This window comes from Microtus ochrogaster, chromosome X (assembly GCF_000317375.1).
Source record: "Microtus ochrogaster isolate Prairie Vole_2 chromosome X, MicOch1.0, whole genome shotgun sequence".
NCBI classification, from domain to species: Eukaryota; Metazoa; Chordata; class Mammalia; order Rodentia; family Cricetidae; genus Microtus; species Microtus ochrogaster.
Genome location: NC_022026.1, coordinates 13,094,601 through 13,108,404, shown reverse-complemented (window position 1 = coordinate 13,108,404; position 13,804 = coordinate 13,094,601). Strand labels below are relative to the sequence as shown.

Below are 13,804 nucleotides of genomic sequence, written 5' to 3'. Positions count from 1 at the left end.
AGAGAGAGAGACAGAGACAGAGAGAGACAGAGAGAGACAGAGAGAGAGATTGGAGAGATGTAAAGACTGAGTGTTGGGTATTGGGGGGGGAGGTAGAGGCAGACTTTCTCAGTTCTCCCTGGGAGACTTTAGAAACTGGCCTCTTGGGGCCGCAGGAAACCCCAAGCCAACCATAACAGATGGTGAGCTAAGGATCACAGCGGCCCTTGTGCATCTTTCCTGGTAAGCCAAGTGCACTGTCCACTGAAAGACACGCTCCTGAAGCAACACAGCTGAGCTCGCTCCGCTATCTGCTCTTTCATCTGAGCTCTGCCATCTGTGCTTCATGCCTTGGCCTTTCCTTAGGGCTCTCTGGCTGCAGGCATCAGTAGAGGTGCTGCTTCAGGTTACAAGCTCTTAGGGAGCAGGGTCCGTTAGGATTTGTGCCTGCCCCGTAATTCTCCTATCTCAGCTCTATGTGCCTTGGGGTACATAATAAATAGTTCTCTGTGAGGAGGGTCCAAGGGTTATAAATAGGCAGTCAACAGGGGGCGAGTCCTAACTGATTTGCTGTGTGGGGAAGACTGCCAGCATCAGCCCTGCTGCAGCCTGGGACAGCACACTGTTCAGATTTTGAGCAAGCCGAAAGATGTGAAGCCGACTCCGTGCATCACTTGGCTTGCATCAGTCACGTTGACGAACAAAGAAGAGTCTTCTTGCAACTCAAACACTCCTCCCAAGTGAACAGACTGTTGGCCGCAGGGCTTGGAGGAACTGTGCGTGTTTGCCGCCCTGAGTAGGATTCTCTCAGATCCGCTGGTGGACTTCAGACAGAGGCTGACTAAAAATGGGTCTTTACTCGAAGGCTGCTGATTAGAACAGAAGGTGACTTGCGTGTACACATAGTAGAGTCCTTGTCTTTTAACGGTCAGCTGTTTCCCACTTTCGAGTGTTACCAAGTTGTTTTTCATGGTATAATATCCTTTCTTGGCCCACTGTAGAACTGGAACAAAGAGAAGAAAATCCCTGGTGAGCAGAAGCCTAGCATGGCATATATTCTAACAGGAAATACAGTGGAAGGTTGGAGGCCGATTTTATGTGAGAACTAATTCTCAAGGCCTCTTGTGGCCATCAGAGGCACAGTGAACATAGATACCAATTCTACATGGGCTTCAGAGGCATTGTCAGCTTTCAACCTGGCTTTTCTTCAAACTTGGGCAAGTCACTTGATCACCCCAAGCCTAAGTCCCTCGACAACAGAACAGGGACAGTATATTTCAGAGACTTGGAAAAGTTAAAGTAGCAGATGACAGCAAGGTTTCTCGCCTTAGAGTTCTTTGAGCCAGTGTATCCTTGAATTTAAGATAGCCAGGCAGGGCATGGCACCTAGAATTCTCACGTGGAGGCAGGGAATGTCAAGCTCAAGGTCAGTGTTATCTTTGGCCACTTTGAGACTCACCTGACTTAAGTGAGACCTTGTCTCAAAACAACAACACAAAGGGGACTGAAGAGGTGGACTCTAAAGAAGAGCGCTGGGACATGCTGGCATTCACCCTACAGAAAACATGAGTCCCAGGCTCAAGGAACACCCCTGCTTCAGGGGAACAGATGAAGGGTGATGAGAGAGGGTAGCCTCTTCTGGTCTTTGTATACCCCCACTGCCCCCCACTTATGTGTACATTCATACAGGCATACATATGGAAACATGAATGAATGAATGGTTTAAAATGAAGTGCAAATGATTTCAGAATTATGCATAGCATATAAATCTTACTCATGTGAGTGTGAATACTTAGCTTAACATGAATTCTACAAAAAGTTGTCTGTCTACCGAGTTTAGCAACACCTCAGAGACAAGACCCCATTTCTTCCTCCTACCTTACGCTCTTGCAAACCTGACTTGCCTCCCACGACCAAGTCTAAATTAGGCGAGGAAGTATGAAAATAAACCATGTGCTCACTTAACTGGGTTTTCATCTCTCATTGGAGTGGGTGCCACCAACTTGAAAGTACCCATATTCTTGTGGCTACGGCAGAGTCCCCACCAACAGCGTGCCATTTTCTCTGCTGAGATGTTGAGTGGGTTCAAAGCCGTGTGTTTACCCAATTTCAAATCTCAGCTTCCACAGAAAGCTCAGTTTGATGGGGGTAAGGGGTGGGAGGTGGGGAGAAGTAAAAGTATTGGTATATTTGCTTTCTTGAGATTTTCCAAATATTTTATTCAATGGTCTTACATTAACTAGGGCATAAGATACTTCTTTTTCCAGACTTCTCTTTTTGTATAAGAAGGCATCTCACCATGCCTGATATTTCTGGGTACTCCAAATTCTCCATAAAGGGCGTTTGTTTATGATATTTTCACATTTGGGCAATTTGATTCTGTTTAATGAATTAGGTCTCCCCTTTACATTTTTTTTTCTTTTCTGAGACAGGGTCTCAATACAAATCCTTTGCGGGCCTGCAACTTGTTTTGTAGGCCAGGCAAGCCTAGAACTCAGGGAGATCTACCTGCCTCTGTCTCCTGAGTTTCCTCCCCTTTGGGGGGCACAGGATTTCATGTATGCCTGGTTAGCTTAGAATTTGCTTTGTAGACTAGGATGATCTTAACATCTAATCTGTGTGCTTCCATCCCTAGCGCTGAGATTACAGATGTGTGCCACTAGGCTCTGCTTTTTCACTTAATTCCTTACTTCATTGTAGTTCTTGCTAGGGCATGTTGGTCAAGTTTGTAGCATCACGTCTAGAAAAGACAAAAATGCGGAGCTGCGGTGTACTGGACTATATCTTTCCTACTTTGTCCTGTGTAGATCTACTGTGATATAGACTTGTGAGATATTTCACAAGCAGTACCCATTCTAGGCCTTTCAAAGAAGTCAGAATTCCATAGGTACCACTTGATCAAGACCAGTAGGAAGTGATTCTAAAGGGTTTCTCTGTTGTAATTTAATACAAAAGTGAATCGATCGTGTGAATGGCTTCCCTGCCACAGAAATAATTGTGGTGTTTTCCCATAAGCATGTTTTAAGAGAATGTTCTATGAGAAAATTTAATAAATGTTATAGGAACAACTGGTCTCTATGAAGAACTTTATGTCTCTCTGGATAGCTCAGTGAAGCAAGCTAAGTACTGGCATCTTATTCTGGAATAGCGTAGCTTGACAGTGTGTAACTCTTCTCCCACATTAGCTGATTGATATTCAAAGCTACCCTGTGGAGTATGTGAGAAAGAAAACCACCTCAGACTGAATGGCATGTGTCTAAAGTCAGTTTTAAGTGGCTTGTGGCTCTCGAACCTAGTGTTCCCAAATTCCCTAACCAGAATGCTTACGTCTGTACCATGAACCACAATACAATGCATGTGTTTCTGTGGTATAGCCACTGAGGGGCTCAAGTCACCTCAGAGACATGATTGCGTCTTCCTTTGTGTTTCTGTCTTTGTCTCTTACATACACACACACACACACACACACACACACACGTACAAATGCACACACATAATTTAGAATGCAGTCGTCCATGCCTTTATATACATGGGGAATTTTATGCTCGCATACATGTTTACATTCATCTACAGATGTGATCCACTCTACAGCATCGGCAATCACAAGCTAGAGATTTGAGGAAGAATAGGACCTGAAATGATGTTAGCAGATATATGGAAATAAAATAGGGGCTAGCATTGAAATAAAGGCATTCCGTGCTGAAAAGATCACGGTATGCCATCTGTTGTTACTTCATTGAAAAATCTAACATCTTGGCGCCGATTGATCGTTACAAAATGATTTTGCCTTTAATTTCCCTAAGGTCGGCCCCACTGAGGCTGGGGTTAATCATACAGGGACTGACAGATGACACAAAAAGACCTCCTGGGACCCATTTATACACAGTGAGGAGGGCTTAGGAGGAGAGATGTCCCCAGTAAGGAGGTCACTGCCTGCCATCTCTTTTTATGCTTGCGAAATAATGGTTCCCCCACCCAGACATTCGTCATTCAGAATCAGCTACTGAGCAAAAACATAATGAGAACATCGGGACTCTTTCCCACCTCCTTTTGTCACTCTAAGTCCTATCTGTGCATTTGAGCTGACTTTGATGGCAAAGGACAGCGTGTGAGAGTTGTATGGGTTTGTAAATTGGTCCCTGGAGGAAGAGAAGTGTCTAATGATTAGGCCGCATAGCTTTGGGGTACCCCCCCACACACACACATATGCCCACATACTCACACACCTAGGAGGCTTTCACTCAGATGCTATGGGACTTACCAGATGTTGTTTTACTGTTGGCCTCACTGACGACATGTACTGCAATTTGAGGGTCCTCATCACCTGAAATGAAACCAAAAGCATACTGTCAGGCCAAGGAAACCTACAACTGCATGTGGAACTAATGGGTCCAGTTTTACAACAGCGGAATAGTGACTGAGTTTACCTTAAAGGATGGAAAACTGGTCCAGCAATCCTTCCCATTGAAGGGAAGGGTGGCTTCTAATACCTTAAAAACTGTATTGGCTGTTTCCATCAATCCCTTTTCCTGATATTCAATACTCAATTCTGCTTACCTCAGATGGACAGAGGCTACAATATTTGCTTTCATTAAATCTGCCTTGAATTGTGCTTTTAAGAACACTTGCCATACACTGGAGTGGTAGTGGGCACCACTGCTGTGCCTGGGCAATGAGTTAGTAATATGATTATCATGTCTGATTTGGTCAAATGACTTTCACACTACGACAATGAGCTCTCTTTGTCTTGCAAGAGCCTTGCTTCCCAAATAAAAGTACTCATTTCCTAAGTATAGAAACTGTGGGTGCTTTCTTTCCAGTTATGAGCCTGATTCTGAGAATGTTGGAGGTATATTATGGAGGATGTTTTGATGACAAAACCATGCATAATCTGAAAGACAGATTTGGTCAAATTTATGATTTGTCTAAAGACAAGCATCCACAGGGGCTTTTCCTTATAACCTCACTGTAATTAGCAGATAATACAGCATCATGGAACATGTCTTGCAGTCACTGTGAGGAGGAAAACTTCAGGGGAATCAGATGAGCCTTTGGCAACAGACCAGTGCTTGAAACAGGTTCTGAGCACCCTCTTCACCTAAGAAAATTGTGTCTATACCATTATATGTATGCATGTCCTCATGTGCATTAGATTTGTGTAGCTACAACATTGTGTTCAATAACTTTGTAATGTCATAGTTTCTGTAGCAGCACCCCCTTTCCCTTTTGCTGCTACTCAAGTCACTCCACACACCACTGGTTTGGGGGTACGATATTCTAAAGGGACTTGGAGAGAGCTGTGTTCAGAAAAGATCATGACTGGGAGAGGAAAGAACCTGGGAAGGATCATGGAGAGAACAGTGCAAAGTACTGGGCATATTCAGCATAGATAGACAAGTTCACTGGGAACGCAGGGTCGGGGTTGCTGTCTTCATCATATAGGGAAGTAATTATTCTTTGCATAACATAGACTCAAAGAACAGAAAGCTATCCAATAAGTAGACAATCAAGGAACAAAATTTGAGGCAAGATGTTTTTGGGTAGATGTTGACTTTAATATAATTCTTAGAGCTGTTCAAAGATAGAGCAGGTTGTCTCACTAAGTATAAGGTATTCTATCTCTAGCCATGTCTGAGAAGAGGTCATCTGTTTAGTGCTGCTTCAAAGGGGATTCATATTCTCAGAGGTGTACTGGATTTGAGGGCCTTTAAGGCCCCTTCGTGACCCCTGGCTATCTAGGACACACTCACCACTCACTTCAAGAACAGGCAAAGATGAAAATGGAGCATCGCATTCATTGATCCAGGAGACCCTCTGGGTACTGTCCTCCCACAAAATAGTTGTCATTGAATGATGAATGCTATTTTTGCCAAATGATTACTTTCTTGTAATCTGGTGCTCTGAAGGTAGAGCCAGATTGTGTGATTTGGAGGTGGGGTTCCTTCATATTATATTATCAATATTACAGGAAAATATCCTCATCAAGGTGGACATGACAAGCCTTTCTGTGTCACTAAGGCCTGAGAAGGTACCAATTCCACCAATGTCTTTTATTTTATTTCCAGGGCTAAGTATTCCCCAGTTCATGTGGTCAACCTAAAGCTTCTGTGTACCCTTTAAGCATTTATAGAAATTGGTAAATAGGAACATACCTTTTTGCATTTCATATCTGGTTTCTTTTTTCTCTTCTGTGTTTAAACTTACATCCTAAAAGGAGAAGCATTGCAAAAGATTAGTTGGCAGAAGCTCTGCTTTAGGGGTTTTCAAGGGCTCATTCATTTGGCAACTGTCAGTACCATGTTGTCTGTGCCTGGTGAGGATTATAATATAGACGAAGATGCTGTCGTTAATTCCATCATAGCAATTGAGAGTCCCTGTCTCTGACAGATGAGCTGACAGCCCAGAAAACTCAGGGGAGACCCTGGAAGCAAAATCCAGGCCTTATTATCTCCATTACAGTGCTTTCCCCAGATCAGAGGTTGTGATTTTGACCCTTGCTATGACCCTGGCCTCCCTGCCTTTTGACGGATATTGATAAATAATGCTGAATGGGGCAATAACTCAACACTGGGAGCTGGCATACAGAATATTATCAGACACGATGCAGGGTGTGTGTCTGTTCTAATGAGATTGCTTGGAAATCTCGCAGGGATAGATTTGAATATGATCATGGGAGAGAAATCCAGATTTTTACTTTGATTGTGTTTTTGTGGTAGCTGTCCCATATGGCCTGGACTTATTTAGAGTAATCAACATTCAGAAAATATAGGCCATCTTCTTCTAATGCTGGTGATGGTCTTCAAAACACATAGTTTCTTGTTTTTCTTTTAAGATTTTTATTTCGTTTTTGACAATCCCATGCATATGGTTTTGGGTTTTTAAGACAGGTTCTCATGCAGCCTAGGCTAATCTTGGACTTGTTACAAAGCTTACAGTGATCTTGAATTTCTGATCCTCTTGCTCCTACCTCCCAGATGCTGATTTTAGTCATGTACCACAATGACTAGCTAGTGCAACACTTAAAGATTTCTTCAACTTAGGAGGCGACAGAATGCTAGTCACGCTTAAGGAAGCTAACACAGACTTCCTTCTATGTAGATTGAGAGATGATAAAGGCTATCGCCGCCATTTTAAGAAGGGGGAATGAAAGGTCTGGCAAGAATGAGGTTACCTAAAGGGTCTGAGAATTAAATGAAGTACAGAACACAGGACTGCATTCCCAGACCTGGCTCAGTCTGTTTCACCGCTCGATTCTGAACAAGAGGGGAAAGAAAACAGTAGTGTTTCCACACCTAATAGTCCTGTGCTCCTTGATATTCCTGGAACCTAATGTCTGCAGGGCCCTTCCTCCGCTTTCCTCACTCCAAGAAGGCATTTGTGGTGTTAGTCTTGACTATCACAGCTATGCGCTCAGCTTGGTTGCCAGATGTGAGGGCATAAGACGCAGAGACCCAAAGGGGAATCTGAGCCTTAAAACGTTCACATGGGCTCCACAGATGTTCACATGGGCTCCACAGACCAACTTTCCATTTGAGCTGCTGTGGAGCACCACGGCAATGCGGCAACAGGAAAATGTTTGTGAGCTAACAAGTAAACAAATGACTGTTTGGTGTCTTTCAACCACTGGTGTGTGATGATGGAAGTTAAGATACTACTTCGGGCTAGATGGTTGCAGCGATCTTGGGGCCTGGCCCAGATGAAAACGTGAAGTCAGCAAAGTTTGTCTTTTATGCACCCAGTTTTGCCTTTTTGTGAACTTTCCCCAAGCCACACTCCTCAGAGCCTTTTTTTTCTTCACTTTTCACTTAAACTGATAGACTTTTAAAAGTCAAATTTCAGAGAAATTTTGGATTAATGATTTCTCTTTCAATGGAAACCTACCTGGCAGGTATGGATATAGTACCCTTTATGGAAATGATTTGATGCCATCAAAGGCACCTCGGGCATTGGTAGACAGATAATCTCGAGACTGAACCCTCTAGACAGGGAGTGAAGTAGATTTCAATGTGTAACTATGCTTCCACTTTCCCTACCATGAGCCCCGGCTCCCATCTCTGTGAGATTTGTCTCTGAAGTTAGTGAGCTTTTAGTCATGAGAGGTATTTAAATAAAAATTGGGTGACCACTTTTTTAGAGATAGTGGAGAGAAGACTGGAATTCTAAGAACTTAGAATTGCATCTGGTTAGTTCTAGGATCCCATCAGACCCTGTGACTTCAAGGTTACTCCGAGCCAGCCAGATCATGTTCCCAAATCCACTAATATTAGCTGAGGAAACACAGCTCTAATCTGGATTTAGTCTATACTTGACGTGCTGGCCTAAGCAGTTCCAGATACTGTTTCGGAGTCCGATCTCTAGGAAAATGGTGATCTATACGGGGACCAAGATAGAAGATCTTAGCCTAGGGTAGAGAAAAGCTGTGATGCTTTGCCTGGGGCTCTATAGCTGCTGCAGTAGATGCAAGGGGCATCCCTGACAGGCATAGCACGTTACTAGGGCCTTGCCTGATGTGCCTAAAACCGTTCTACTTTCTTTTTCATATAAACAGGACTGACTCTTCCTTACTCCTATCCTGAGTAGATGATTCTGGAAACTTTCCACATCAGACCTAAATGAAGGCAAAGGGAATTGGCAGGTCATCTGTGAAACCTCTCTGCAAGAAAGAAAAATGGGGGGGGGGAACCAAGCCACTTTCACTGCCATTCAAGGAAATTGAGGATTGTTCACATAGTGACAGAAGACCAGAGCTGGTAGTGTTCTTACAGAGTCTCATCCCCTTATGCAATACAAGAGTAACTGCAGCTCAGAGGATGAAATCATTTGCCCAAGGCTGTTCAGCAGAACATAATCATTAGTCTATTTGGGATTATCAACCATCATCTTTGACACAACTTTATGCACATTAAAATTAGAGATACCTCACAATACCTTATATTACATCCACAACTCTATAAGCCCTACAGAAACCTAAGCTGTTTTCTGAATTTACCAATCTTGCGAATAAAAGTGATGGAGGTTTTATCTAAATCATAGATTCTGCAATACAGGTGTTAATACAAGGTGTATTATAACCTTGCATAATAAAAAGTTAACTTGAAAAACAATTAGGCCTTGTAGAGAATGAAAACCATAAAACCTGGATTAATCTGGACATGGTGGTACATGCCAATAGTTAGAAGCAGGAGAATCAAGAGTGCAAATGTTCAGCTACATAGCAAGTTCAAGGCCAGCCTAGGCTATGCAAAATTGTCTCCAAAATCTAAATAAATAAATTCTAGTTTAGTATAAAGAACTTAAAAGACAGTGGCAGATTTGAGCTGTATTCTGATCCCAGTAAGCGGCCCAGGAATAAGCTTTTAGAATCTTCTTCACTGGATTAAACTACATCTTGTTGACAGCACAGGAAAATACGTATTAAATTCACAAGTAAGATCTAAAGAGGACAATGAGGTGGCTCAGCGGACAAAGACAAGCTGCCAAGCATGAGGAACTGAGTTCGATCTGCAGGACCCATGTCGTGAAAGGAGAGAATCAAGTTTTGCAAGTCCTCTGACTTCCACGGGTGTCTCAAATTTACAAATGAAGTAAGATCTTACTCCCTTTGCTCCATTATTTGATTACACATTATCTTTATATAAGAATGAATTCTGGAACCGGACAGTGGCAGCTCACACCTTTAAACCCAGCACTCGGGAGGCAGAGGTAGGCAAATCTCCATGGAGTTTGAGGCCAGCCTGGTCTTACAAGAACTAGTTCCAGGACAGCTAGGGCTGTTACAACAGAGAAACCCTGTCTCGAAAACTCTAAAACAACAACAAAAAGAGTGAATTTCTGTTGGTTTGTTCAGATGACCGCCCAGTGGACTCAGAGCTGCCCTCAACAGGAAGTGGGTGCTGTCTCTTAGAGCAGCTCCTAAACTACCAATGGATGACCAAAGGTCATCAGCACTCTGAAGGGAAGCGGCCGGAGAGTTTTTGATGTTCTGTTTCAGGGGGGAAAAAGAACACCTTAAGCTCATGTTTGTAGTGAACAAATAAATGGAAAAATTCTGGAAATTCATGTGTTTGATACTCAGTTAGTAGTAAGCTGGACGACAGCTGGGTTGTTTAGAAAGCTTCGAACCTTTAGATTGAAACAGCTCCATAAGCGAGCAGTGTTGCACGGGCTCTACTGTTGAGTGACACTGAGAATGGGCGTCCACTTCTTCCCAAGCAACAGAAGGGAAGACCACGCTCTCACGGAATCACCATAAGCACTAAAGACAGGACAGAAAATACCTTCCCTTATGGCCTGCCAAGTTATTACTTTCACTACCAGCTGGAGCTGGGAGCCTGGTCTCATGATGGGAAGATATCAATGGATGAATGATAAATGCAGAAATACAAAACTCTAACTGGATGCACTGCATAACCACTGTGTGGTAGTCGCATGTGTGTGTCACCGTGCATGCAGGGATGCGTTTTCTCCAGAGAACCCCTTTTCTATTGCAGTGATGTGAACGGGTCCAACTTCTAGCCTCATTTTACCCTAAGGCGCTGTCTTCGTATGTGCGCATTTCCACACCCACCTATGTGTGTTTGCATACATGGATTTATGAGCACGTGTGCTCACATAGAACACAGTTCGACAATGTCTCACTCTGTAGAACAAACTGGCCTAGAACGCGGGGCAGTCTGTCATCCTACTGTGTTCTCTAGGGCACTGCCCTTGAAGGTGTGACCACCACCCTTGATTACAGTTTGGAACATTTCTCGTGTCAGAATTCAGTTCGCAGAGATGGGAAACGTGCTGAAAGTTCTCAGTGGAATGAATCCTCCAGGAGCTGAGTGCCTTACCTTGACGAGGTCTTCATATCTCCTTTTTACCTCCTTGCAGTTCAGCAAGGATAAGGATCCTTCTCCTTTGTTGCATTTCTGTAGCTGTTTTATGAATACAAAATCTTCATGAAAGCTTACTTCCTCTTCTACCTGTTGTGAAATAGCAGGCTTATGAGAAATGTCATCGTGAAGAAGAATATGGCTAATGATGTCTGCCTCCACATTCTCTTCGCAGCCCTGAAGAGACGGCGGCTTGGAGAGCATAAATGGAGGATATTAGAAGTTATTATGTTGAATTACTGCTGTTTGATGCTTGCCATTTAGCAACCTTAAAAAGCCAGTGATTCAGATGTCATGTTATCTAACGTCTCTGGATAGAAATCACGACCACTCTAGCGACCTTTCATCACAAGGTGTCTGTTTTTAATGTACCACAACAGCAATATCCTATAATTGTCATATTTCCCATCAGCCATAACACAGTTTGCTGCTCAGCCAGTTTGCCTCCTTCATGGCAGTGCTCACAACATGGGGCTTTCTAAAGAAGTTCATCTCTAACGTGGATTTATAATTATATCTCTCATTTCCCTAATAACTTGTAGAAAGCATTTGCATGCTTAAAGAAATTCTCTCTCAGCCCCGAAGTGAATGAGATATTTACTTTTCCAATATTGGAGTAATTAAATGTATGCTATTAACTTGTGTTGTCAACTAATTCCATACCACGCTTTTGTCTTTAAGTGGAGATTATCCGCTTTCAAAACAAGAACTGATACAGTCATGAAAGAACATGCCTACAACCCCTGCACTTGCTAGGCCAAGGCGAGAGTCTTGCTGTGAGTTAAAAGGTCAGTCTGGTTTATCGATGGTCAGTTCCTGACTATTCTGGGCTACATTATGAGACTCTGTCTCAAAAATGAAAAGAAAAATCCAAAATCAACCAAACAAATGGCGCATTTGAGTCTATATGGGTTATAGTTTCCCTATTACCCTCCAGGCCTATATACAGCCATTTGACAGAGCCCACCAAATAAGTAAGCAATCCGACCCAGAACCTGCCTCTTTGCCCAGCAGTGAAGTCCAGTTTGAGTAGGCAAGCAGATTGTCTCTGCTCTCAAAACCCGTCACTGCCTCTCCTTATACTGATAGGAACTTCATGGCCTTCATTTAGGCCCCCATTTCAAGAAAGGCTAGCCAATGATCCCAGAAAAAAAATCCAGCCATCCAGGTGATGCCTAGCCATTGTCCTTACTTCCAGACTTTAGGGACAGCTAGATACGGGAGACTTTTCTCCTTGTCTTGTGATTGTCATTTTGTGACCCAACCCGCATGCTCCTCACTGGAAGTGAACCAATACATGGATATAAGGTAAGCCCTGAAGTTATCTTTTTCTACACAGTCTGCTCTCTCCCTGTCGTCTCTTTTCCCTGTACACCCAATCATTTAAGTGTGGAGGACACCTCAGAGGGCAACAGAGCCGCTTACAATGGCGGTTGACATTGAAGAATTGTACATTCTGAGTTTTTAAAAAAAATCTGTAAACGGAGGTAATGGTACATATCTGTACTAATCCAAAACACAATGGAATTTCAGACCAAATCAATGTTCTTTTTGTCTCGGTCAAATTTTTAAAGAAAAATGTTGTCTTCATGGGGAAAAAGGAGTTTACTTTATGAAGCAAATTATAGAAAATCACCATAACTGCTGCTGGTCTGGCACTTACTATGTACCAGGCACTATTCCAAGTGATTTACGGGGCTAGATTCATCTGATCTCTGGCAGGAGACCCATTTTCATCTCTATTTTCTTGGTGTAGAAAGAGCAATAGAAATACAAATTGGCATACCTACAATCTCAGAGCAGTTAAGAGCCAAGCTAAGATTTGAAGCCAGGCTGTTTGGCTTCAGATCCCTTAGTCAGAGGCAAAACTGTGAGACCCCCACTGTCTAGGCAACAAGACTATTAATCCACTTAAGGTTTCTACTGTCCTCCACCATCTGGGTAGAACTTGAATCAACCAGTGTCCAGATCAGTTAATGCAGGCTTGTAGGTCCCCTTACCTTATCCAGTCTTCGATGAAGATACACAGTATAAAGTGCCGAGCCAATCATCTGGGTGATGAGAAAGGCTGTAAGTATACACAGAAGAATTTTCATGCTGACGGGCAGTCCGGGAGCCACGGGTCGGGGAGAAGGTTGACTGTATGTTTCTATCATGCTGGCTTAGAGTCGAAATGGTGTCTTCTGACCAAGAAGGTGACAGAGGCAGCATGAGAAGACTGTCAAAGTGGCCGCCTTACTCAGGATTAGTTAAGAGCGCACAATCGTCGCAGCCCACACTTCCTGGAAAATGTGCTTCGTAGTCTTCTGTCCCAGCTACCAAAAAAAAAGTTACGTAAAGGTTTTTTCTTTTCTTTTCTTTCCTTTTTTTTTTTTTTTACAAAAAAATTGCACCCATATCATTTACTTCCAGGCTTTCCCTTTTGTTAGTAAAGAAGAAACAAGTTTCGTCTTCCATACATTCATTCTTGCCTTGAAATGTCACAGACTTCTTAAGAGACAATGGCAGTATTTTCCTATCACTGTCTAAAGTTTGGGGCTCACCAGTTTCAAGGAAAGTGACAGATGAGTCCACTAGTAATAAAATCATTTCAATTTCAATCTTACTAATATATCAGGAACATGGTATAAGGGGAAAGGAACAGATGTTAGAAAAATATGGATTGATTTTGTGCTCTGTGTTTCAAGACTTTGTTTCTTTAATATCTAAACTCAATGACACCTTGGTAGCTTTGCTAGTTAAAAACTGTATGTCATAAAGCAAAAGAGGGATCCCTGTTTGTTGAATAAATTGTAACTGGAAAGAGAATTCGAGGAGAAGACTCCCTTTTCTGAAAGGCAAAGCTAACTACAGTGTTTGAGGAACTAAGCGAGAGTGGGGAACCTGATTTGGCCACACTGCCTGTCTCCATGGTCTCAGTTGTGCTGCTGTGTGTCTAAGGATAAGGA

The 13,804-nt window shown here is 42.9% G+C and overlaps 1 protein-coding gene across 1 annotated transcript; it reads right to left on the bottom strand.

Moving 5' to 3' along the window:
- Positions 1–605: 605 nt before the first annotated feature.
- Positions 606–13,012, bottom strand: Cd40lg (CD40 ligand). Its single transcript, XM_005358500.2, has 5 exons — positions 12,857–13,012; positions 10,815–10,946; positions 6,132–6,186; positions 4,241–4,303; positions 606–982 (listed from the first exon to the last, which is right to left on the bottom strand). The coding sequence occupies exons 1-5, from the start codon at positions 13,010–13,012 to the stop codon at positions 606–608; spliced, it is 783 nt and encodes a 260-aa protein (XP_005358557.1).
- Between the last annotated feature and the right edge of the window lie 792 nt (positions 13,013–13,804).

Excerpts from the sequence above, each read along its gene's own strand:
- Cd40lg (XM_005358500.2), bottom strand. The coding sequence starts at position 13,012 with ATGATAGAAACATACAGTCAACCTTCTCCCCGACCCGTGGCTCCCGGA. Across the intron at positions 6,187-10,814 it reads GATATGAAGACCTCGTCAAG|GATGTAAGTTTAAACACAGA; the intron begins GTAAGGCACTCA and ends TTCTCCTTTTAG. Across the intron at positions 983-4,240 it reads CAACAGTAAAACAACATCTG|TTCTACAGTGGGCCAAGAAA; the intron begins GTAAGTCCCATA and ends TCTTTGTTCCAG.